The sequence below is a fragment of the Cheilinus undulatus genome, linkage group 4 (genome assembly GCF_018320785.1).
Source record: "Cheilinus undulatus linkage group 4, ASM1832078v1, whole genome shotgun sequence".
Lineage (NCBI taxonomy): Eukaryota > Metazoa > Chordata > Actinopteri > Labriformes > Labridae > Cheilinus > Cheilinus undulatus.
In genome coordinates this window covers 30479412-30505228 of record NC_054868.1, presented here as the reverse complement: position 1 = coordinate 30505228, position 25817 = coordinate 30479412, and the positions used below count along the sequence as shown (strand labels likewise).

Below are 25817 nucleotides of genomic sequence, written 5' to 3'. Positions count from 1 at the left end.
TTCTATTGCATCCTTCATATTGCACCCATTTGGCTTAGTGAAAATGATTATCCTAGTCTTGCTGGACTTCATAAATGAGTGTGTGTGTGTGTGTGTGTGTGGGGGGGGGGGGGGGGGGGGGGTAGACAGGTTTGTTTTTTACTGTCTTTTTGAGTCCACCTAAAGAACCTTTTTATTGAATAAATTTGACTGAAAATTGTCATAAATTTGAGACATGATTGTGTGTTGCATGTTGTAGAGATGGTGGTGGGTTCTGAGGTTGGACCAGTTAAAAAGCTAAGCTGTTAAAAAAAAAGAAAGAAAAAGAAAAAAGAAAAAAAAAGGGGTACGTGATAAATATGGCAGCAGGATTGTTTCCACGTTGGTTTTAACAGTGCTTCCCAAAGTGTGGGCTGTGGCCCACTGATGGGCCTCAATACTGTAGGTGGGACGTCAGAGATCAAAACCAACCTAAAATCATATTAATTTAAAAAATGATTAAAATACATTTTAAATGATCATAAAATACTTAATTACATGTCCTTATTTTAAGTCTCAAAAGTAACAAAACACAGCCTGAAGGTTTAACTCCTATCACCTTACCATTTATTTCTTCTGATGTATAGGATGGGTGTCACATTATAAGTGGTATTGGATTGACTGATGACACTCTGTTAACCATTCTACTATGCCACTTGCTTCCTGATTTTCAGAATTTACAAGTGTCTTCTAAGACTGTAATGCTGCTTGGGGAGAGTTTGCTGGTCTACAAGGTACATTTAGGCTATAGAGATAAGGATTAGAAAAGAACATTTAAGTGTCTTTTCAGATGCCTGATCAAAAAAAAAAAGAATTGGCAGTGGCTCATAAATGTACTTTGTAACCCCACAAACACTTTCAGTATTCTTCACGTATATGAAAGCAAAGAATTCAAATTGAAATTCCCCGTTTTGAACCAGAGAAAAAAATTATAAATGAAAAGGAAAATATCTTAGTCTCATGTTATAGTTGTACAAGAGTTTTGGTGGGCCCCAGAGGATAGTCGAGTATCAAATTGGGCCGCAGCATAATGAAGTTTGGGAAAGATTTGGTTATAAGAATAAAGAAGTGGTAGCAAATTTTGGAACAAATCTTGTTTTATTCCACATACTGCACTTCAGGTGACTGCATTTGAATTACATCTATCACAAACAAAATTGCCCCATGGTACTAATAAATACACTTTCAGTGAACAGAGAAATGTGGAATGTTTTATACTTGAATTTAGTGTTCATTTGTATAATCCATTTTATACAGTATATTTTCTTTTTTATTTCAAAGTAACTTACAAACAACGCCAGCAAATAAAAAATCTTTTTTTTCTCAAATAAAGTGCATATATACTACTCTCTCTGTCAATCACAAAAAGAGAAAAGAAATGATCAAACATGAGCACAGGTAAAGACACCATAGATTGGGGAAAAGGCCTGAAAGTGGGCACAATAGCTGTATAAGATTACATTACAGTCTGTTTTCCTAATCAGGTGATCAGATTTAACCTGGTTACTTACATAAAGATACAAAAGGACTCCTTCCTATCAGTACAATATATTAGACAGTAGATTTAAAAAGTAGATTTATTCCAGAAGATAAAATTAACAGTCAGGTGAAGACCACAACATCAGAAGAGGAATAAACTCATATTTCAAGTGTTCATTTGGTAAATACTGTAGATATTGTGTTTCAAAAACATAAATGCATATTCAGTTTCCCTATGGCTAATACTTGTTCTGTGGTTGTGGCTTCATTACAGAAACTCCATGAAACATGTTTGACAGTGTTTATCTTTAACCACTGGAGGGCAGTAGAGTATAATGCAGAATAAAGAAACTCAGGTTGTGGCATGTGCAGTACCACCTCAGACTTTGACAACCATTGCAATGCTCTTGAAGATTGTACACAGAACCATTAGTAAAACAAAATTAGAGTAGATGCACTGAAGATGCATGTAATCATCTTTTATACCAACGAAGGCTTACGTTTAAGTTTTGACTGCTGATCATCCAAAAATCAGCTTCCCACAAGCCACTTTGAGCTCATTGTAGCTGCACAACTGTGCATTCAATATGTTACCGAAAAAACTGAAATAAAGATAAGAAAATATGTAGTAAGCTGATGTGCACACCAAGCCAGTGTTGTTAAAGTAGCAGATTTCTGTGGGTGAACTTCTGCCTCAAAATGAAGTTGCTGTTGTTGGTTGAATCAGTGAACACTGTTAAAGCTAAAAGCATGAAGGTCATTTAACTCAAACTGATGTCAGATGGTGATATTTTACAGAGCATCAAGTTAAAGATTGATCTGATTTTGCCAGATTTTCCCTCCTGCACAAGTCTGAAAAACCACTCAGCGTAGCAGTAGTCCTTATAGACAGAACTAAGCTGAATTAAAACAATGGGGTTAAAAAAAGATGGTTCCCTATGGGGATTTTCTTCTTTTCAGCACTCTTGCTGACAGAATTGAATCAAATACTTTCTTGGTATGTTACAAAGCAAGACATGAGCTGTACCTTTATTAATCCTCTCAGTATCCAGAAACTCATGATTCTATTGTAAATAGACTTTTTACAGTAAAATGTGCATTCTGATAAACTACTTTCTTCAGCTTTAGAGCCCTTTAACATCATACAGTATGCTACATCCATGACTGCCTGCTTAAACTCAAAACAATACATTAGTTCAGTGTAAATGTGCTTATAATCATTTTACACACACAATTTCTACATCATTTCTGTGCCAGTGTGGTTTGCTAATAAAGTAGCAGAGCAATGTCACTAGCTCCTACTGGAACCTCACTGCTGCCTGTTCATTTCCAGTTTGACCCTTACTGTGCAGACCGTGTCAAGAAAAATTACCCCTAACGCCCTCACCCACTTCTTAACTCACTCACAAACACACTCCCGTACCAATCGACTGACCACATGAGCATGGATTTAAATGCATGAAAATTAACTGCTGACATGGCTGCCTGCTGTGGCAATGTGAGCGTTTGCACGTGTGTTCGTATGTGTGTGAAGGCTACAGTTAGAGGCAGAGGGAGTAAAGGGCTGTGTAGCCCTTCTGCAAAGGGGAGATAAGCACTGAGCCCGAGCTCTGTCAGCCCTGTAGCCTTCAAGAGCCACCAGAAATAGACCCAAGGTGGTTTCACACACACATTAACACACTGAAATCCCTGCCACTGAATGTGCCGGATAGTGTTTGACGTGACATCCAATGTTTTGTCTGACCGTGCACATTAGCTCAGTAAACTGCTGCATGTAGGAAAAATAGCTAAATCATGCTGTTGCTTGTTTTTAACCCACCTTCAGTCATTTGTGTTTGATGCTTATTTTACATTTTGACTACATCTTAGCCCCTCTCCTTTTATTTCATCATCCAGTTTAACAGTTAAAGACAAAAGGGCTGGTTGAAGGACAAAATAGAGTGACTGGATTTGGTGTTCACAGTATTCAGCATTGTTTGATCAGTAAAGCACTTTTTGACCTTCTTATACCTATAATACATGTTACAGTACATAACCATATGACATGCATTCACAGACCCACACATACATCTGATGAAGTGTTCCACATTACATTAAGAGGCTTCTTATTAAATACTTTATCATAAAAATCAACACATAATGCACCTTTACAGTAGATTATTTTCCCCTTTGTTTTTAAGTTAGAATCAGTCCATGATTGGAATCAATAAATAACATGTTATATACATTATGACTGGAATGTACATTGTTTTTAAGTGCTTGACTTCTGTTGCATTGTTCTTCAAAAAAGGCATCATTTTTAAAGTCCGATTTCGGGGTTATATTTAAGGTGGACTGCTACCTGTTGCGGCCTTCTCTAGTGGTGAACCAGCAGGACTCTGAGTCACCACTGCAGCCCCTACAACCACTCGACCTCCAGCAGGAGTGTCAGACTTTCCCGCTGCGCCTCCTTGCTTTTCCTCTGCTGTTTTACTCTGCTGCTCTTTGCTCTTGGCACCTTCCTGCGAGCCCAGCTTGATTGGCCCAAGAACGTTTTTGGCCACGGTGGTCAGCTGACTGACGAAGCTCGTCTTGTCCCCCGGGGACACTGGCCTCGACTTACAGAGCGAAGGTCCGCAGAGGGAGGGGGTGACAGCAGTCGGGGAGGGAGAGGGAGAAGGCGAGTGCTCCTCCACCACTTCCAGGCGACACTTGTCCTCCCAGTCCAGGGTTCCTCTGTAGCAGTTTACTGGGCCGAGCCCCTGCCTCACCTTGCCCAGTGAGAGTGGCTGTCCATGTGGAGGGACAACAGGGGCGAGGATGCGAGCTGGGAGTTTAGGGCTCTTAGGGCTGACATCTTGAGTCCTAGAGTCGCAGCTCTCCACACCTGTTTTTCTGTGGCTGTCCCCTATACCTGATGGTTTAAAGGTTTTGTTCATGCTTGGAGGACCTGCTGTGCTGATGGATTTATCTGGAGGAAAAACAGAACTCTTTGTGAAGGCAGCAGCAGGTAAACCAGGCCTCAGACTCTTGTTACCTTCATGCTTTGGTTCAGGTCTGCCCCCTGGCTGCTCCTGGGGATCTTTACTACTAGACAGCACACTTTTGAGGTCTGGCTGTTTTGGAGTTATGTCTGCTGAACTCTTTTCCGGCCCTCTGTGACCGACTACACCTCCTGTGGTTTTGGTTGGGGTGCTAGCAGTCAAAGCTTTAGTGGTCTCTGTACTTATTCTGGAGCTTGATCCAGCTTGTGAACTCAATGGCAGCTCAGTTGCATGAGGTTTTCTTGTTAAGGATGATGGGGACCCAGTTGCTCCCACCCGCCCCAGCCTCTCCAGTACTGTCCCAGTATCGGAATCCTTCTCCTTCTCCCTCTCTCTCCCCCTTTCCCTTTCTTCTCTCTCCCTCCCAGCTAGCAGCGTTTCCCTGCTGAGTGGTGACTCTTGTCTTCCTAGTCTCCTCACAGGCTTCAGAACACCCGTTTCTGGTGTAGAGGAGGAAGAAGATGAGGGTAGGGGTGGAGGATTAGGAGGCAGGTTCTCTCCATCTGTCTCCAGCAGGCTCTGGAGGCCCAGCTCGGAGAGAAAGGCATCCTTACGGTACTCAGTGTGCTGCACCTCCAGGCTGTGCTTTCTCAGCGGACCCCCAAGTCCTCCTGTAGAACTGGACTGGGTCAGAGGTGAGCCCAGCTTCTCTGCTGACTGGACACGTTTGAGGAGAGGTGATCGTGGGGGTTCAGCGCTCTTAGGTCGAGGCCTGACGATGGGTGGCGAGGAGTGAAGCTTGACAGGGAAGGACTGGGTGGTGTTGGAGCTCCCAATGGTGTGGCCCGGTAAGGGTGGGGGAGAAGACTGAGTGGGGGAGGGTGTGTGGGCCAGCGGGGAGAGGGGGATGTTACCAGCAGACTTGCAGCGAGCAGAGCGGTACTGACGGTGGAGTTTAGGAGAGAGGCCGTGCAGAGAGCTGGGCCTCATGTGCTGCGAGGGAGCAGGGGAGTTTGGAGTGCTGGAGGCTGGAGAGCTGCTCTGAGAGGAACCTGAAGAAAAACAGAAGCCAGAAAAGATTAATTTACATTCATTAAATCCCTCAAGAACAGACACATTTTTAATATTAAAGTTACAAAAAATGTCTTAAAGCTATATTTTGGCTCACTTTCGACGCCTTAGACTGTTTTAGAGTAAATATAAATTAATTACAATTCTATATAAGAGACATTTTTCTATATAACAAATACATGTGTGTTGTTGTTTTACCCAGGTAGGAGGGCTCAGGGGTGGAACGGTAGCCCTGAGTCGGGGAGCGGGCAGAAAAGCTGTGAGTCGGGGAACCAGGAAGACTCTCGCTGGAGGACAGTGAGCGGTTCAGAGAGGACAGACTGCGGCTGGTGTGCAGCAGGTTGGACTGTTTTGTGATCTTACGGAACAAGGAACTACGCTTCTTACTGCAGGGTAGAAAAAGGGGGACAAAAATTAGCTTAGTATACATAAGACTGCTCAAGCTCATGTAGAGTTTTTAGATTTATTAATTGACTCATTAAATTTGATGCCTCTTCATAACCAGCAAAAGCAACCAAGACTATCATAATAAATAGTATTTCTGTGCAGTAACAATTTAAAGCCTGAAACAGCTGACAAGAGGAGGTGTTGGATGAATAACTCCCTGCTGCTACAACAGTTTTTTTTAATCACTTGCCAGGTTAGAGACTCTCAATGAGTAATACATCTGACACTTAAAATACATCAGGGGAAACTTTCAACGTATATACAGGTGCATCCCAAAAAATTTGAATAATTAGAAAAATTAATTCAAGAAGTTTAACTTCCATTGTAAATTATCACACAAAGTAAAACATTTGAAGGCTTTTTTGTTTTAATCTTGACGATAACAGCTCACAAAAATCAAAAATCCACTATCTCAAAATATAACAATATGACAAAACACTCAAAAAATTAAGATTTATAATACAGAAATGTTGACCTTCTGGAAAATTATGCTCATTGATTCACTCAGTAATTGGTTGGAGCTTTTTTTTGCACAAATTACTGCATCAATATGATGTGGCATGGAGTCACTCAGTCTGTGGCACTGCTGGGTTTTCATGAAGCCTGGTGTCTCGCACATTCTTCTTGACAGTACCTCAGAGATTCTCTATGGGGTTCAGGTCAGGCCAGTTGGCTTGCCAATCAAACACAGTTATACCATGGTCAGCAAAACCAGTTTCTGGTAGTTTTGGCTTCACTGTGGGCAGGTGCCAAGTCCTGCTACAAAAGGAAATCAGAATCTCCACAAAGCTTCTCAGAGGCTCAGGGATGGATTGCTCTAAAATCTCCTGCTAAATGGCTGAGAGCGTTGACCCTGGACTTAAAAAGAACAGTGGAGCAAAAGAAGCAAATGACATGGCACCCAAAACCATCACTGACTGTGAAAACTGAAAACACTGGAATTCAAGCAACTTTGGATTCTGTGCCTCTCTGGTATTCCTCCAGACTCTGGGACCTTGATTTCCAAATGAAATGCTAAATTCAGTTTAATGTGTTTAACAGGACTTTGGACCACTGAGCAATGGTCCAGTTTGTTTTCTCCTTTTCACAATATTCTAGTATTTTGAGATAGTGGATTTTAGTTATTATCATCAAGCTTAAAAACAAACCAATGATCTTGAAATATTTCATTTGTATGAGATGAATCTAAAATTTATAAAAGTTTGCTTTTTTAAATTAAATCACAGGAAAAATGAACAATTTCATGGTATTCAAATTCATTAAGATGCACCTGTATGTGAAGGACAAAATCAGCTAATAGGTGAGACACACCACTTTGTCCACAGAGAGCGCAAAAACAACACAGACCTGACATTCCTCGCAGGAACTTCAATAAGCTTGATTTTAAATAGACTTTAAAAATTGGTTTTGCTACTTTTGGTCTTACATGTTTTGTTTCTTTCAGTATCAATGGAAGGCTTAATAATCTAAAGTATAATAAAGTTATGGGCTTTGCAGTGCACTTTAGCCTAAAATTAGCTAAACATCATACCCAATTCAAGAAGGATGACAGAGAATTGTCTTTAAATGCTATAAGGTTCTTATGTACCAGCTGAGCCTCCAGACTAAAGTATAACTAGTAAAATTCTTATTTAACATTCCTCTAGTGTACCTGTCCTGGCTGTCTTTTCCCATGGTCCTCTTGTTTCGTCGGGCCATCTTGCACTTGTAGCTGGCTTTGCGTGCAGGACCCACTTTGATGGAGGTGTTCTCAAAAGGCGTGGTTGTCACCGTGACCTTGTTTCCACTCTACAAAGATCAATGAAAGCAATTTATTTGTGTGATTTTATTAGGTTTATTTCGGCATCTGTTTAATTTTACAAATGGACACAACCATAATAGAGAACAAAGGTAATAAAATCCTAAAAATCCCAACTTCTTCTCCAAAGCTCAAGAAAAAAAAAAAACACAAGACTCCAGGTTAAAGTCTTGCATTATTTGTCTCATTGTGTATGAGCATTTCCAAAGGTAAAAAAAAAAATAATCTCAAAACCATGAACCCATAAATAGTGGGGCTTTGTTTCACTTTGAGTTCAAAAGTAGATTTATATTATTTCCAAACAAATTATGTATTTTACAGAATTTATTATCAAACTAAATCTTTGTTCAAAATCATTAAAATGCCACAATCCTCAGAGTTACCCTGAAGCTGAGAGCACTTTGTCAAAGTACAGAAATAGTCTGCTTTCAAAATAACAACTTATAAATAAACTACTTGCTTTTTCCCTGACAGAAATAGAATTAAAGGACAGGAATACCAGTAAAAAGAACAATTCAGAGAGTCTGCTGCTACCTTTAGAATTAGCTCCACCACTTCAGTGTGGACCAGACCGTGGACAGGCTCTCCGTTAACATGGGTGATGAGGTCACCTGCACATAGACCAGCTTCCTGGGCAGGGCCACCGTCCTCCACATGCTGCAAATTCAAACAAAACATACAGGTTAAAAATAAGTAACAATGTAGAGATAAAAAACATTTTCATTTGATATATTTTGACAGACAACAATCCAAACATAGATTTACCTAAATGTCCTTAGTTAAAAATTTCTACTTATGACCAGTCAGAGAGGAGAGATACATCATTCTTACTTTAGTTTAGACTAAGAGGCAGCATAGTGCATGCTAAGCTTGAACTGTGTAAAAAAAACAAAAGGCAACACCCTTTTTCAGTTTTAGATGTTCTTCATTTGTGAGGTTTCACATGGGAAATCAGAAGTTTCTTACCCAAACGATGTGATGCACACTGTAGATATCACTGTCTCCAATGTAGACCCTGATGGCCCTGAGAGTGAAGCCGTACTTCTTCCCGGAGCGATGGATGGTGATGGGAGACCGCAGCACACTGACAGCGGGGAAGAAGTCTCTGCTGGGTGAAGAGTCCCGGGATGATGGGTTGGAGGAGAAAGAGTGGGGGGACATGGGGCTGGCAAGTGGGGAAAAGCCACCATGCTGATCCACTGGAAGTAGACAGAGAGAAAAATTAAACTCTGTATTTGCATAAAAATTAAGATAAATCTGCTCTCTCCTTGTCTCACCTGATGGGATGATGACAGACAGTGCTGTAGCAGAAGCTGACTTTATGACCTTGTTTCCTGTTCTTGAGTTGCGTTTCTCTCCATCACCAGACAGATGTGGATGTCTCGCTCTGCGCAGGACCAGGTCATTTGTGGCCCGAGGCCCAAGAGGGTCGTACAGAGGAGTCATCACATCCCGACCAGCTGCTGCAGGGCCAGGAGATAAGGTAGTTACAGCCGTGGTAACTCCAGGTGTTTCTCCATGACGGGGGGATTTGTCTGTGAGGATGTAGAGTCAGGTGGAAATTATAGATTAGAAAATAGCAGCGTTAAGCATTTTATAGCTACCCAGTGACTCAGCAGAAGCCATTAATAACGTATTACAGGCTGCTTTTCACCTGCTTCCTCTCTCTGATTTAGTCATTATCACTTTCTTACAATCTCTCTCTCATTTCTATCCTTCCCCAAAACTTCTGCTGCACAAGAGGCCTGCCTGTGCTAACACACCTGCTCCATCAATCTCCCTCAGACTGTTCTTTTGCTCCATCAGGCTCGGTGAAGGGATGCTGGTTCCATCCAGTGAGGTTCCTCGCATCTTGATGGGCACCTGGCGAGACAGGAAGTCTGGCTCACCGTCCAGAGGCGACGCAAATCGGTGTGTGTCCATCAGAGCTGAGAAGCGCCGGCGAGCACCCAGGGGTGGGCTTGCATCCCCCTCCATGTAGAGGGACTCTGAACAGGACAGGCGCTTCCTGCACAGAAGCAGTCACAGAAAATGCTCAGTGAAAAACACATATGTTGATATTTACTTGCTTTGATGGTAGTGTACCATGGTAGTGTAACACTAATTCTGTGTGACTTATGTAAAAGTCTAACCCCAGGTTCTCTTGATGTTAACAATAAACTTAACAGACTTAAAAGGAGTGATGTATGCAAGCTAGTTTAGACAGGCAACTCAAGCTGCACTGATTTCACACCTGACATGCATCATTATTAAAACATGCTCCAAACTTGGCAGTCTATCTAAGCTGCAAGATTCTTATTCCATCCCTCTGCTCTGCTATTGCCAGCTCTGCCTTCAATCAGTACTGCACTCTTGCTTTCAACCCACCACTCCAGCATCTGCATGTAGGCTCTGAGGGTTTGAGATGCTATTTCATCACTCCTTAAATTCTGCATGTAAAATAAATCTGCCAGGATTGATGAGGTTGGAGTCTAGATGCCAACATAACTATGTTCTGAAATAAATGTTTTAAACAATGACAAAACTAAGTAAACCGTCAGTACATACATGAATAAACTAAGTGCATTTGGACAACTTCTGCTGTGCTCTTTTAGGTTGATACAAAGAATAAAATGTAAATGAAGTGAGCGTTAGATTAAATAATGAATACTTTCTAAACTAGGGATGCACCATATTGGATTTTGCTGATATCTGATTTGCCAATATTATAAAATAATTGTGGCGATACGGATATTAAAATGTAGTTCACACCTAAAATTTCATACCTTAAAACACACTATTAAAAGTTTGAGGATGAACAAATTAACAAACATCGTTCAAACAAGTGTAAGGAATGTTGATGAATAAAGAAAAACGCTTCAGCTGGTGTAGGTCTGTTGGTCCAGAATAAAACTCCACCAACTTATTTGTTTGTAGGGCCATTATCTGCTGATATAATTCAGTTTTTACACTATTATCTGCTGAAACAGGTATCATACTGATAAAATCTTGCATCCCTTATCTTAACCTGAAAACTTAAGATTTATTATATTTATATTTTGTTGAAACTTAAGATCAACAAAATATAAACATAAAAAAATTATCCCAGCTTACATGAGCACGTGAGCATGATAATAATACTTTTAATAGATGTTAGATACTAGATGCAGCTGTGACCAATAACTTTTTATGGGATTTTGATGCAGTTTGAATGGAGGAAGAAGAATGGACCATTTTATTTCACATATAAATGTTAAGAGAATAAAATGAAGACATGCTTTCTCACACTATGATAAAATGGAGATATGAGAAACTAGTTTAACTTGCTGCTTAGGTATGTTTCCAGTCCGAAATGTTCCAGATAAAATGTGCATAATTTGTGTAGAAACTTGGGAATAGCCCTTGATTTAGGTTGTAAATATCCTTTTGTGTGATTTAATATTAAAAAGTTTGATTCTAGTGAGACAACAAGCAGCTGTATTGGTATAATTCATCAAGTAATCATGACAAATTAGAGACACATTTGGTTTCTATTACACATATAAGTCAACAATCTTCCACTTCCACCTAGTTTGCCAAGCTGGGATCTGTTGCCGTGTTCTGACTCAAAGTATGTGAGAACTTTTGCATAGTTATATTTAGACTAAAGTGTCAAACATTGTTGTCAGGAAGATAGAAATCAGTTATTCAAGCACACTGGGGTATGAGACAGCCTCTGTAAGCTCTGTAAGCCTCTGAAACAGAAAAAAACCTACAGGGAGCCACAGTCTGAACACTTTCTATCATTTCTTATGCAAGTTTGCAGAGCACCAATTTCAAAACAACTTTCCTCTAAAACTGCTCTATCTAGTTTACTCACATCTCGGGAGATCCCGTCCTCCAGCTCTTGTCTCTCATGCTGAAGCTTCCTAGGCTCTCTCTTTTGGTCACCTTGTCCTCCCGTGGGCCCTTGTGCTCCCGACGGGACACTGAGGTCGTAGCTTTCTGCTCAAGCTGAGACAGATGCTCCATGCTGCTGTACACCTGTAGGGGGGCAGTTAGATCAACATTAGCTTGATGAGTTAGCAGCTGTGAACCAGTCTGAGAAAATACAGCTGGCAAGTGAAGGCTGCTGCTTTGTTCAGGTTTAACTGTATATAAACTTAGCACAAAAAGTAAGGAAATTTGTGTTTGGTAGATTTTTTCATTGTTGTAACAACGCTTCTTGGCGAGAAGTCTTATACTGTTAGAAAGCCTGTTCATTACCCTTTTACATGGTGCCATATTTGTAAGGAACATGCATTTGTTGGATGAGCAGCAGAGCTGAGTATGTGGGCTGCGCCCATGAAAAATTTGCTAAATCTTCTCTGCCAATACCAAACAGCTAATTCTGCCACTGACTCTTGTTTGGTGCTTGGTGGATTGGATGATTGAAGTTTGAAGAAACAAGACATATTTGCAATTTAACAATTTATTCATTTAACAAACAGGAGCCTCAGTAGCGTGTGGAAGAACCATACACAGCCACAACAGCCTGGCACCTCCTCCTCATGCTGGTCACCAGCCTGGTCACACACTGCTGTGGGATGGCATCCCATTCTTCAACCAGCATTTGACGCAAGTCAGCCAACGTGGTTGTGTTGGTCACTCTGGCACGGACAACACGCCCAAGCTGATCCCACAAGTGTTCAATGGGGTTGAGGTCAGGACTGCTGGCAGGACATTTCATCCTCTCCACTCCCAAATTCTGGAGGTAGTCTCTGATAAACCCCGCTCTGTGGGGGCGAGCGTTGTCATCTTGGAGGAAAGAGTTTGGTCCCAGACTGTGGAGATATGGGATTGCCACTGGTTGCAGAATCTCATCTCGATATCTCTCTGCATTGAGATTTCCTCCAATCATGACAAGCCTCATTTTTCCAGTGAGGGAGATGCTGCCCCACACCATCACACTGCCTCCACCAAAAGATGTTACTCTATCGGTGCAGTAATCAGCATAGCGTTCTCTGCGTCTTCTCCACACTTTGACCCTACGATCCAACTGCTGTTGGCAGAATCTGGACTCATCGCTGAACATAACGTTCGTCCACATGTTCAGGTTCCAGTGCACGTGTTGCTGACACCAGCGCAAACGGGCCTGACGGCCTCCTGGCTGCCCTATGACAACAGAGATTGGCTGTGTGCAGTCTGTTCTGGATTGTCTGGGCAGAGAGCCATCGGCCATATCATCCTACATACCTTGACTGCAAATCTGTAGAAGACAGCCTACGGTACTTAAGTTCTGACAGGGTGAGGAAACAGTTTTCTTGGGGTGTTGTCTTCTTGGAACGCCCACTTCGCGGCCTGTCTCTGACACCCCCCATTATATGGAACTTGGCCTTCAGTTTGGAGATGGTACTAGGGCTCACTCCAAACAATGCTGCAACTTGGTTTTGCGGAACACCAGCTTGAAGTTGCCCTATTGCACAGGCCCTAACCAGATCAGTCAAACGTGGCATGCCGATTCTTGGAGCAGACACCTACTTACAACTGTAGCAGGGTCATGGTCACAGGTGCTGCCAATCAGGTACAAATTAGCACCTAGGGCTATCAGACGTTCAAAACAAGAGTCAATAGCAACAGCAAAATAAGTTGTTTGGCATTGGCAGAGAAGATTTAGCTATTTTTTCACGGGCGCAACCCACATACTCAGATCTGCTGCTCATCCCACAAATGCATGTTCCTTACAAATATGGCACCATTTGAAAGGGTAATAAACAGGCTTTCCAGTGGTACAAGATTTATTGCCAAGAAGCATTGTGACAACAAAGGAATAATCTGCCAGACACAAATTTCCTTACTTTTTGTGCTAAGTTTAGTTACTGTATTTCTTTCAGCTTTAGCATTTTCTTGTGCTCATGCTTTTAAAGAAAGCCAAAACCCCTTAAGGGTTTTAAATGCAAAAACAAAGGTACTAGTAAGAACAACAGGGATAAACACTGGGGAATTAAGCTTATCGATTATTGAAAATATACTTTTCAGATGAGGTATATGAAACGTAATTATTATCTTTGGAAATTTAGGGAGAGGGCATATTCCTTAAAGGGGTTTGATATCTTCTATGTCATAATCATTATCAGGGTCTTAATGCTTGTGACTACTTCTGTGAAAAGCTGTTGAAATATGCATTTTTTTGAACAAGAGAATAAAGAAAGCAAATTGATTTAATTGTCATAGCTCATTAAATCACATTGTGTGCAGAAGTGTGTTCAGCATTCTTCGCACACCTGCTCAGCTTAAGAGAGGACACTCGACTGCTCTTAATTGTAGCTTCAAAGTCGACTTAAATTATGTTAAAATAAGGGAACTCAACAAGGCACTTGAGTTCGTCTCAAGAGCTCCTTCATGACTGCACATCCCAGACATAAGAGGAAGGGCCAGGAGAGAGACAGAGGGGCAACAGATGGAGGGACAGAGCATGTGAGAGAGAGAGAGACAGAGAGAGGATCAGAATGGGAGAGTCAAATGAGGGAAAAACAGAGTGTGAGCTGAGAAAATCACACCCGAGAGGAATAGTGTGACAGAAAAAGCATGCTGGCACACTATGAGAGGGAGAACAAGACACAGATCAGAAACAAAAGAGATTTGGCTTTGGAAAGATTGAAAGTGAATAAAAATAAGATAACATTGTCTGGATTATTAAAACACAAATCTGCAGGAAGGTGGAAAAAATGGGCAGAGTGTGGCCTTTGTATTAAAGTTAAGTGAGCCTCCAGCTGGTTTAAAATAGAAGCTGAGGACAAAGGAAATGGGGGATTGATTAAACAGTGGATGTGGGAATAAATATTGATACAACAATATATCATCATTTTGACTCTTCTGGTACAGTCATGGTACAGTCAATAGTCATTAATTGAGGAAACATGCAAACTGAAAGCCATATAACAAAGACTTCCACAAGCAACACTGGGCCAACTTCTCAGGGCCTAAGCTTTTCTGAGATTGATTGACATGAAGTGGAAAAGCGTGCTGTGGTCTGACGAGTCTAAATTTCAAATTGTTTCAGGAAATAATAGCCAAGAGGAAAGGATTGTAATAAATGCAAAGTTCAAATGCTATTATCTGTGATAGTGTGGGGGTGTATTAGTGCTCATAGCAGTGGTCACTTGCACATTTGTTAGGGCACAATTAAAACTAAGCGGTACATACAGGTTTTTTAGCTACATATGCTTCCATCCAAACAGTGTCTTTTTCAGAGAAGTCCCTGCTGATTTCAGCAAGACAATGCAAAGCTACATTCTGGACAAGTCACAACAGCATGGCTTCACAGTCAAAGACTATGAGATTGGCCTGCGTGCATCCCAGACTTGTTTCACATGGAAAATGTGTGGTGCATTAAGAGGTGCAAAAACATGTCAAAGACGACACTGTGTTCTTGAGCAACTTAAGATGTACACCAAGCAAGAATGAAAAAGAATACCACTTTCTATACTTCAGCAGTTAGTGTCTTAAGTCCCCAGAAGCTGGCAGAGTGTTGTAAGATGAAAAAGTAATTTTACACAGTGGTAAACATGCCCCTGTCCCAACTTTTTCAGTGTCCTGTGTTTATTCTCATTTTAAAAAATGTCTCAGCCTTTTTGGATTTGGGGTTTGTACATTAGTTCAGCATTTTATCTTTTGAGGGCATTTACTAACTTGATATAACAACTTGGTGGAACATGTATCGTATCTTATCGCACTGCATCGCATCACATTGTATCATATCAAGGCTAAGTACTGTATATTTTATGGTTTAATACCAATACTGCACCCTACTAGAGCATGAATCGCCCTCAGTTCCCTGAGTCTGGCATCTACAGGCTGTTTTCTTCACTGCATGACCTTATTTTGTCTGTCCATGACTATTTTCTACTACCTCACCTGATCCTGTCAGATAATAAGAGCTGAGGTATGTAAAAATATAACTGATTGACACAGAGAAAAGAAAGAAGAACTGAAATGACAGTGAGGGTAAAAGTGAGGCAGATGAAGGGGAGACAGTGACAGAGAAAGATAGAGAGTCAGACCTTGCTAAAGCGAGGAGAGCAGGAAGAGAACTGTCTGATCTCTACTGGTTCGTCGTCGTTGGTGTCATCCTCGTCGTATGTATTGATGTGGTGATAACGATCCGAGCGAGCTGGAGGGGTAGCAGCAGAGAGGATGTAAAAATATGAGCTGTCATCTTAACATGAAGTGTGCATTTCTTAAAGAAGCATTGTCATAAAATTATTGTACAACCCCATAAAACTAAAGCTGATGTGACAGCTTTTCTCTACAGATGCATATGAATACTGAGGGAAGTACTATCAAAGTAGCTGGTGTCCTCTTCTGACTCGAGGTGGGGGACGAACTCGGCTTTCTGTCTCAGTAAACTGTTCCAGTCCAGCTCTGTGAAGAACGAGTGCTGCTTCACCTCAAAAGCACCACCTGAAAGAAGAATGACACAAAGTACCAGCCTTGTTTTGAGTACAATGTGGATAGATAGTTCATTTTCAGCTACTTTAATCCACATTACCATTGACAGTTGACTGATCTGCTCGTGAGAGGTTCCTCTCTTTGTGACAAACTCACAGAAATTACCGCCCCCTTTAATCTAAAAAGCATTTTTCTCTCAATTTTTGTTTTCTAGGTCTAATTGTTACTGTTTAACTTCAAAATATCTTATTTTTAGAAGAATATGAAGAGTGTTTTAAAATCCATATCTGCCTATTACTAAACAGAAAAACAGTGCCCTGAGCTTGTGGACACAGCAAGGCAAAGTATTTCCTCTATGAGCTGTTGGAAAACAGACAACTAGCTTTAGTTAGGTGAGCCACAAGAGCAAAGAAAATTATTCTTTGATATAATGGCAAGAAATAAGACTCTTAGTTATTGCTTATCTTGATCACTGTCTGCTGATTTGTAGACAGTGTTAAGTGTAAAGGAAAATACATCAGGAGTATTTATGAGAAGCAGAAAACTTAAACTTGCTTGCTTTTGCATCACTGCCCCTGATAATAGGTTGAAAATGGAGGGACTGCTAGGTTAAAGTTGTCACTGTGAAATACTGTGCTCATGTCACAGTGTAAATTCCACTTAAATAATCTTTTAACAAAATGTTTACAAATCTGAATCCATCTTTGGACAACGTCTTTTTGAAATACAACAATCCTTAACATTGCTAGCAAATCAGAGCTGTGAAGTCAAGCTGATGTAAAGTGAGTACCTGTTCCCAACCTCACAAGAGGGTTGGTCTGCAGGAGGGCAGAAATGAGGGCCAGAGCATCCGCAGGCAAGGCATCATCACCCTCTGGCCAAACTATATCATCTAAAGAGACAGCAAGAGAAAGAAACAATTACGGGGTACACAAAGAAATGGCTTGAAGTAGTGTCATGAGGCCAAAAACTCAAGGAAATCGCACACATTTAGATACATGGGATTGGATCTTACTGATCCTCAAATTGCCTAATCAACTAGAAACTACTTACAACAAGAAAAGGTCATAACAGAGACACCCTGAGTAACAAAAACATTCTTTCTAGAGTTTAAGTTTTGCTTTCATTGATAAATATGTCTTCAAAATGTCAGCAAGGTTTTAGTAAGGATTATTTGCTTACCTGTGATGACCTGCCCAAACAGCTCTTCTGGAGTGTCTCCAAAAAAAGGCACACAGCCCACCAAGAACTCGTAGAGGATGATGCCCATGGCCCACCAGTCCACCGGCTTTCCATAACCCTGACGAAGAATCACCTCTGGAGCGATGTACTCTGGGGTACCACACACCTGAGTCACAGAAAATGAATAAATAGATAAACTGACCAATATCAACCGGTGAGATCTGTGTAGTTGTGGAACTTCGATCTTGACTGAGATCTCTTTTGAAGCTGAATAGAGCAGTTTGCTCCTCCCAGATGCATTTACAGTTAGTTTCCTCTTACTAAAACTGATTAATAATTGAAGTAGTGAAGACTTCTGCAATCCTAACTCTGAGGGAACTGAAGTTTTTTTCTGCAGAGAGAGATACTGCATTATTGCATTATCAATGTTGGTTTAGGTCTGTAAAAGTAATACACTTGATTTGAGTTTTTCACTCTTCTGTGTTTAACATGTTCTGTTACTAATGAACTGTTCAGTAATTTAATCATTTCACGAAGAGTGAAAATGAAAATTAAGCGTGAACAAATGTTAATGTGTGTCTCTCAGGCTGTTTTTACAAAAGAGACATTATGAGAAACAATCCCCTAATCAGAAACTCCATCAGAAACATGAAAACAAACCTGCAGACGGAGCTGATTACTGGCAGAAAAACAGATGTCTGCTTTCAGCCAGAAGAGCTGGAAGACATGCAGACCAATCTGACTGATTATGGCCGCGTTAACTCAGAGCATAATAAACAATAACCATAATTGCAAAATGGAATTGGAAAGGAGATGGAGAGCATAAATGATTCACCAATTCAGACCGCACAGGAAGCATTGTAATGCAGCATCTTTATTTGGAGATTATTGATCTTGCTGGATGACCTGGCTGCTTGGCACGCACGGCTGGAGGCTGTGAATGTCAGTCGACTGTTCATTCACTAAACATCCAGTTTTCTCTAAATCTGCTTCCTCCTCAATTTAACTGTCTGTAGCCTTTTTCTATTACCGTGTGTTTATCAACTCCACAAACTGAGCATATGAATACCATACCTGCTTATCTAGGAACTCTCTGGCGTCTTTCTCGATGTGTCCCTCATACAGGTTGGTTGTGAGGTTCATCAGACCCATCTTTGACAGGCCAAAATCTGTAAGCTTGATGTGTCCCATGGAGGTGATCAGTAGACTGTAGAGAGAAACAGGGGTTCATTATTTTAAGCTTTTCAAAGCACTGATTCTGAAACATGTTTCATCACAATCACATTGCTTTCCACTGGTTGCCAATTCCACAAGGACAGGAGCTTCATAATTCATCAGGGTAAGAGTCCTTGAGTGGAAATGATAGACAAGAAAATACTTTGGTGCTTTTATTGTAACCCCACAACATTGAAACAGTCATAAATCAAATAAATCTGGGTGTACCCTGTGTGATTTTCAGCCAATTCAGACACAATTTTGAGTTGCAGAACTCTCTACGTAGTCAGTCTGACTTCAAACCTAATCATACATTGTTTGTCATACACAACAGCTAACCATGGCCTAAATAGCTGCTCTCGACCGGTCGGACAAATTTCTTGCATGTTTTATACTTTGGTCGTACGACTGTACACACTTCCATAGTGAGAAAAAAATCACAAGCAGGATTCCCAACTTTGGGGCACTTTTCCTTTATTATCTGTCAGATAGTATCTTAAATCACCATAACAACAGCAGGAATTCCTTTTTGATGTGCCTTACCTGACTTTAATTAAGGAAATAATCAAGCAGCTAGTTGTGTTTGCTGGCAATGCTGTTTATGTGTTTATAAGAGGGATGGTGAGGAAAGTTTTGTCACTGTTTGTAGCTATTTGAAGCATAACAATGAGACAATATGGCTCCATGTGTAAGATGGATGAAACTGCAATTGCCAACTGACATTAGCATAGTTTGTCCCAGCTTCACTCGAACAGTGTGAAACCAAAGGTTTTGCGTTGTAAATGACACAGTCTGTCTGTTCATCTTCTGTTTATCTGGGTTTGGGTTGTGGTGGCAGCAGGCTGAGCAAGTCAACCCAGACATCTCTCTCCCCAGTGATATTTTCCAGCTTTTCCTAGGTGATTCCGAGGCATTCCCTGTCCACATGAGATATATAATCCCTCCAGCGAGTCCTGGGTCTACCTGAGGGTCTCCTCCTAGTTGGACACACCTGGAAGACCTACACAGGAAGGCATTCAGGAGGCAGAACCACCTTTACTCGCTCCTTTTAACATGAAGGAGTAGAGGCTCTACTTCAAGCTCCATGAGGATGTCTGAGCTCCTCGCCCTATCTCTAAGGCTGAGCCCAGACACCCACCTGAGGAATATCATTTCAACTGCTTGAACTCGTGATCTCATGCCTTCAGTCATTACCCAGAGTTCATGACATAGGTGAGGATTGGAACTAAGATGGACAGGTAAATTAAGAGCTTTGCCATCTTGCTCAGATCACCACAACGGTCCAGTACGTCTACAGTAAAGCCGATGCTGCACCAATCCATCTGTCAATCTGACCATTGTACCCTCATTCATGAGCAAGACCCTGAGATACTTGAACTCCTTCATATGAGGCAAGGGAGCAAGCAACAATAATTGGAGCACACCCTCTGGACCCCCTTTTTAAAACATATAGTTGCAAAGCGTGAACATGTTTCTTTCTTGGTGCCAGAAAACATGAAAGAAACAAGACCTGCAACCGCTACAACACAGTCCAGTAAAAGGGGTTAAGACAAAACAAAGTAAGACAGATTTCTTGCTGCAGTTCGGTGAAAATATTACCTGAAATATTACACCTAGTCATTTGATCCAGTATCAGAAAATAAAATATCCATTGTTGCACTTTGAAATGCTCACTTGTCTGGTTTGAGGTCTCTGTGGACGATGCCATAGTTGTGCAGGTACTCAAGAGCTAAAACAGTTTCAGCAAAGTACATCCGTGCCAGCTCCACGGGCAGAGCCCCGATGTTTTTCAGCAAAGTGGCACAATCTCCGCCTGGGAACACAGAAATACCATAAGTTACTTTCAAAAAGGGTTAGATTTAACCATTTCATTGTTCTGAGAAGTAAATAGCATGCTTCTTTGTAAAATGCTGAGAAAAGTAAATATGGGGCAGCAAAGTATCATGGTATTGATTCATAAAAACAACATTTAAATAACCGTTTTGATTTGGTATGAAGTACAAAGTAAATATAGTATAATATAGTACAGTACTAATATAGTACTGAAATATAGTACTGAAATGCAGAGAGTCACAGGACTGTCCTGAGCTGCCCTCCAGGAATCCCATCAGGATAAGATAGAAAGATGAGCCGGGCTGGAGCAGCATTTAGTGACCTTTCATGACTTTGATGTTCAAGAATCATCATGATAGTGAAATAAGAGTCTATTCTGCCCCTCTGGATATCTAAGCGAGTGCTTATGCTCCACCACTGAAGAGCAAACTTGAATGCACTTGAAATTAAAGGTCAAAATCACTTGAAGCAAAAGTTTCTTACAATTGGAAAGGTCATCCTGACCCATAGAAAAAACTTAAAAGAAGCTTAACGTGTTATGATTTGTTACAGACTCTGTGAGAAGAGGCTGAAGAGCATTTTTGTTTTATTAAAAAAAAGGGAAAAACCTGACAAAATGTCTGGAAAAGGAAGGAAACAGGACAGGAGGAGACCAGAAAGCCTCACAAATTGGCACTTGTTTTAATTTATATCCAACCTTCAGCATTACCAAAGTATGCAAGTAAACAGTGTAACAAACGCTGCACCCCTTACCCTCAACATATTCCATGACCATGCACAGATGTCTCCGTGTTTCAAAGGAGCAGAACATGGAAACGACAAATGGGTTCTCTGCAAAGGTGAGGATGTCCCTCTCCACAAAAGCCTGCTGGATCTGATTCCTCAGGATCAGATTCTGCTTGTTGATCTTCTTCATGGCAAAACGCTGACGTGTCTCCCTGTGGCGCACCAGGTACACCGCCCTGGAGAGAAGAAGAGACAGAACAGAGGGTGAAAACTGAAGGGACAGCCAGGAGGAGGAGTGGAGGAGAGACAGCAGAATGAGTAAGGCTGAAGAGATATTAAGACTAAAAACCTCTAAAATACATCAAGCTCTAAGTTAAGCACCTTGAATGGAATTTGTGAATCTTACAACAGGAATATGCCTTTAATTTTACAGGGACATCTTTTGTTTTAGGGAAAAATAAAACACCTCTAGCAAGGGCTTCTTTCTTATCAAAGCAAACAAGGTTAAAAATACAAGACAACATTTAAAGTTGCTATGAGCAGTTACTGGTTATACAGCAAAGTGATGCCTCTTTATGACCTACAAATGTCGATAAGAGCGTTATTGACAAGACTTGGTGGTTATTTTCAATGTCTATCAGGGTAGGTGTCAAAGGAGACAGACTTTAGAGTGCTGCAGTAACATTTGGTTTCACTGTCTGATCTCAGAAAAAGCATGGTGGGCCTAAAAATAAATCTAACAAAAAGAGAGTGAGAGTGAGAGTGAGAGAGGGAGAGAGCACCAGAAGCCGATGTTTTGGATGAGGTCAGCAAAAAACTACAAAAAAAAAAAAAAAAAAGCTTTGCAAACAGGGGGCAGCAAAACTGAACTAACCATGATTTCTTTAGATGTGCTTTTAAAACAGGGATACACTTATTTAATAAGGACAGAAAGTGACCATGGAGTTTTTGGGGCTGACAAATCATTACATTTCATCATCTCAATTAATCTCAGAATTTCTACAGCTTACTACGACTGACCACTCTTTATGTCACATTTTCAAATTCCACTGTTTTGCTTTTAAAATTGTTTTGATTATGTTTTGGATTATTGTACTCCCTTAAACTAGGAGTAATCAGCTTCCTGATTGAATCAAGCCTGCTTTTGTTTTGGAAGAAAGAAAGGATCTTCAAGTGGATACCAGATTATGACATGAACTTAACCACATAAAAAGGAACTTGTTATTGACTGAAAATGAAATAAGGGAAAAGTAAAAACATAAAAGTTCAAAACATAAGGGAAAATGGCTTTTGACTTTTCCGCTAAGCTGTCTGTGACTTTTTTTCAAACTGAAATGAGACATTAAAGAGCAGTGGTGTACTTCTTTTACATTACTGGGGCTGCAGGGAGATGTTGCAGAGGCTTAACCAAACTGTGCTGAAAAAAGATGCAATAAATCCAATTAAAAAGAAGAAACACTAAACATGGACCATAATTTTTTATGATTAATGCATTAATGCTGACAGCCCTAATAATTTTTTTCACCTTTTTTGTCCATCTTTAATGAAGAATTATTTTTACTATTTCATGATCAGACTACATTCATCATCTAATTAACAGAACATAAAAGGGGAAAAAAGACAGACAACACAATTGTGAATAAAGTAAATTTTTGTTTACACAAACATTCTGTCAAGATAAAATACAAAATTCCAAATGTTTTTTTCCCTTATCCCTAAATCTTTCTCCAACTCGCTCAGCCCAAATGTCTCTCCACATATATAACACAGTGTAATGCAGATCCACAAAGAATGAGTTGTGCTGTGCTCATAGCACCAGGATGAGAGTTTATCAGTGCCTGCTATAAGCCCTGCTTCTGCATCATATCCACAAATGAATTTTCTCCAATGATATGCTTATGAGGAGAGTGATTCTGCACCAAATTTTTAAAATATTCCCTGTTTCAGCCTTCCTCAACCAGGGTGTTGTGGCACCGTGGGGCGCCTTCTGGGGGTGACATAAAATGCTTTAAATTCAACCAAGAATTCCCATGAATCTCTACTTAATTATACTCATTTTCTGGAACCATGTTAATGTCAGGGTTAGCAAATGAATAGGCTTTCATCAACACATACAGCAAAAGAACTGTGAATTCAGTTTTGGAGGTTTTTCATTATGCAATAAAAAATCCAAGATTTTTTTTTTTTTAAGTTTGCATTACAATCCCATGAAGACAGGGGCATTTTGGTAGTTGTAGGAGAGTGATTTGTGAATGCATCTTGTTAATTTGAACTGCTATATAAATACATACATTTTAATGGGGTGACTTGAAATGTTTCAGATTTTGAAAGAGTGCCTTGGCAGCAGAAAGATAGAGAAACACTGCCTTAATTAACATACATTCAAATTGGACAAGTGCACCTAGGGCCCCATTTGCTTGGCTGAGCAGTTTCCATGCTGTCTGTGTGCAGTTTGTGTCAATTTTCCCTTTGCACATTCTCTTTGGATCAGATTCTATCATTTTTGTCATCCTCATAGATTCAGGGTACGCATAAAGCAGTGCTAGTCTTTTGTGGATGTGGCCCTGTATGTTTTACACGATGTATTTGTGAGTGGTTTCTTTCATTTATAACTCATCGTGTTTCTGTAATAGTCTTAACAGACGCATTATGAGAGTGCTTTAAAGCTACTTTTCAGTCCTCTGTACAGTTCATCTTTATAGACCTGCTCTTATCAATTATTTATGTCACCGTGCATTTGAATCTTTGATTAAAAAAAAGCGCTTATGCCATACCTTTTTCACTTTCCAGCCACTCAAAGCAGATTGCCCTACACACACCTACACAGCACACTGATTGCTCCTAAGGTTCTTACTCTTACATGTCACACATACAGTCACACTTACTGCACAGAATTGGTAAGCAATTTAGGATTTGAGGTGTTGCTCATCGGTCCTCTGACATGCAGTCTAAAGAGCCAGGGATCAAACCGCCCTTCTTCTGATGATGATGATCTGCATTCATATCAGCAGCAAGGTTTTTGTTGAGCTTGAAACCTTGAGTAATCTTGTAAAAAATTCTAATATCATTTCTTCAAGTGTGGATCAAGGTAAGGTTAAAGTGCTGAGACTGTGTATATCAGCATCAGTTGTCTTTTATAATTTGCTTACCCATACGCTCCGTTGCTGATGAGTTTGATGCTCTGAAAATCCTCTTCACTTGGCGGTTTGATGGCTCTTGTCTTCCCCTAGAGACAAACCCAATATTTAGAGATGGTAAAATCTGTTTAATTAAAAGTCAATAAAAGCACCCGATGCTGTTTCTTTGAAGAGTTTGATATCTGTGATTGTATTCCTTTTGTTTGCGACTGTCTGTGTTTGTTTGTTCCTCACCTCTGCTGAGTCATCCGTCTCTGGGGTGTGTGGACCCTCGCTGTCATAGCTGTCAAGGCTCACGATCTCTGTTGAGAAACATGTTTGTTAACATGATATCCTGGTGTTAAAATGCAAAGACATTCTTCTAGCCTAGAACACCAAGCCTCCTACACTGCTGTGAAACACTGCTGCTCTGACGCCCCGAACAAAACAGCTATTCAACTATTAAACAGCCAAAGGGATGAGGCACATCAGATCACAAAAACAACATGAGAATTAAAATAGCTTCTTCCCATTTATTTCTATTGTCTCCTTCAGTGCTCCCTCCCTCTCACTTGGTACTGAAGCAGCAAAAATTGTTCAAATCTTCCACACTTATATGTGACAGCTGTTACAATAAACGGATTATACAACAGTTTTTATTAAAGCAGGGAAATAATTGAATGGTAATTAACTTTGCAAAGCGTTCAGACAGCCATTATTAAGATTTTAACTTTGTTTAAACCAAAAAACGCACAATCCTATATTCTGGTGCTTTCAGTCTGATGTTGAAAACCACTGATCATGTCTCTATGGGGCAAAAAAACTGAAAGTGTGGACATGCAACAGTGCTACAGTGTGTGGGCGAGCATGGGCATCTCTACATGACAATGTAGGTGCAAAAGAAAAATGCAGGATCAAGATATCAAGTGGCACACGGTTAACTGATGGAGCAGGTCTAAATTTCTCATGAATTCAGATATAAAAGCCCACAGGTGTATTGTAGAGAGTCATTTCAGATCATTTGACCCATCAGCTAATGAGCAGCTCTTGATGGATTGGACTGGGAGTGGATGAGTAGATGTGAATTAGAGCTGTGAGTTTGGGGGCTGACTTTGAGCAATGATGATTAATTAAAGACAGCGATGCCGCCTCACAACCAGCAGCTAATGATCCAGTCTGTTCAAACTATGTCCTATAATCTCATGCTGAACTTCCAGTAAAGCTGATGAATATCTTACAAACAGGAACTTCTTTACATGTTGGCACACAGGCACCATTTAAAGTATGCAGAATGAGCTACTGGCAGTTTCTGACTGTGATGTACATATTTAATTTGTACAGGCAGATATCACTCTCAGCCACAGGCAGGATGTTATTAGCTTAACGTCACTTAGAAAGAGGAAGAAGTGGAAAACAGCTAGCCTGGCTCTGGGTTTAAAACATGCTTGTTAGTATCTTCGAGGCCAACTAATTAATTACTACCAGCGGCAACATTGTCTAGGGAGCACAGATTCTCACAGATGGCCAAAGATGTACTGTACATCTTAGTTGGTTGGCTCGATGCAATCACATAATAAAAAT

General features: G+C 40.6%; 1 protein-coding gene across 1 annotated transcript in view; it reads right to left on the bottom strand.

Moving 5' to 3' along the window:
- Positions 1 to 1154: 1154 nt before the first annotated feature.
- The window catches only part of mast1a (microtubule associated serine/threonine kinase 1a), a 102477-nt gene continuing 77814 nt past the window's right edge, over positions 1155 to 25817 (bottom strand). Inside the window, exons 11-27 of the mRNA XM_041785606.1 lie at positions 24492 to 24559; positions 24270 to 24346; positions 21148 to 21356; positions 20236 to 20374; positions 18421 to 18553; positions 17347 to 17512; positions 16955 to 17056; positions 16054 to 16176; positions 15777 to 15886; positions 11615 to 11778; positions 9540 to 9784; positions 9054 to 9311; positions 8743 to 8975; positions 8311 to 8433; positions 7630 to 7766; positions 5730 to 5917; positions 1155 to 5512 (exon numbers count right to left, since the gene is read on the bottom strand). Coding sequence (XP_041641540.1) covers positions 3822 to 5512; positions 5730 to 5917; positions 7630 to 7766; positions 8311 to 8433; positions 8743 to 8975; positions 9054 to 9311; positions 9540 to 9784; positions 11615 to 11778; positions 15777 to 15886; positions 16054 to 16176; positions 16955 to 17056; positions 17347 to 17512; positions 18421 to 18553; positions 20236 to 20374; positions 21148 to 21356; positions 24270 to 24346; positions 24492 to 24559 — 4166 coding nt within the window. The 3' untranslated portion in view covers positions 1155 to 3821. The remainder of the gene's footprint in view (positions 5513 to 5729; positions 5918 to 7629; positions 7767 to 8310; positions 8434 to 8742; positions 8976 to 9053; positions 9312 to 9539; positions 9785 to 11614; positions 11779 to 15776; positions 15887 to 16053; positions 16177 to 16954; positions 17057 to 17346; positions 17513 to 18420; positions 18554 to 20235; positions 20375 to 21147; positions 21357 to 24269; positions 24347 to 24491; positions 24560 to 25817) is intronic.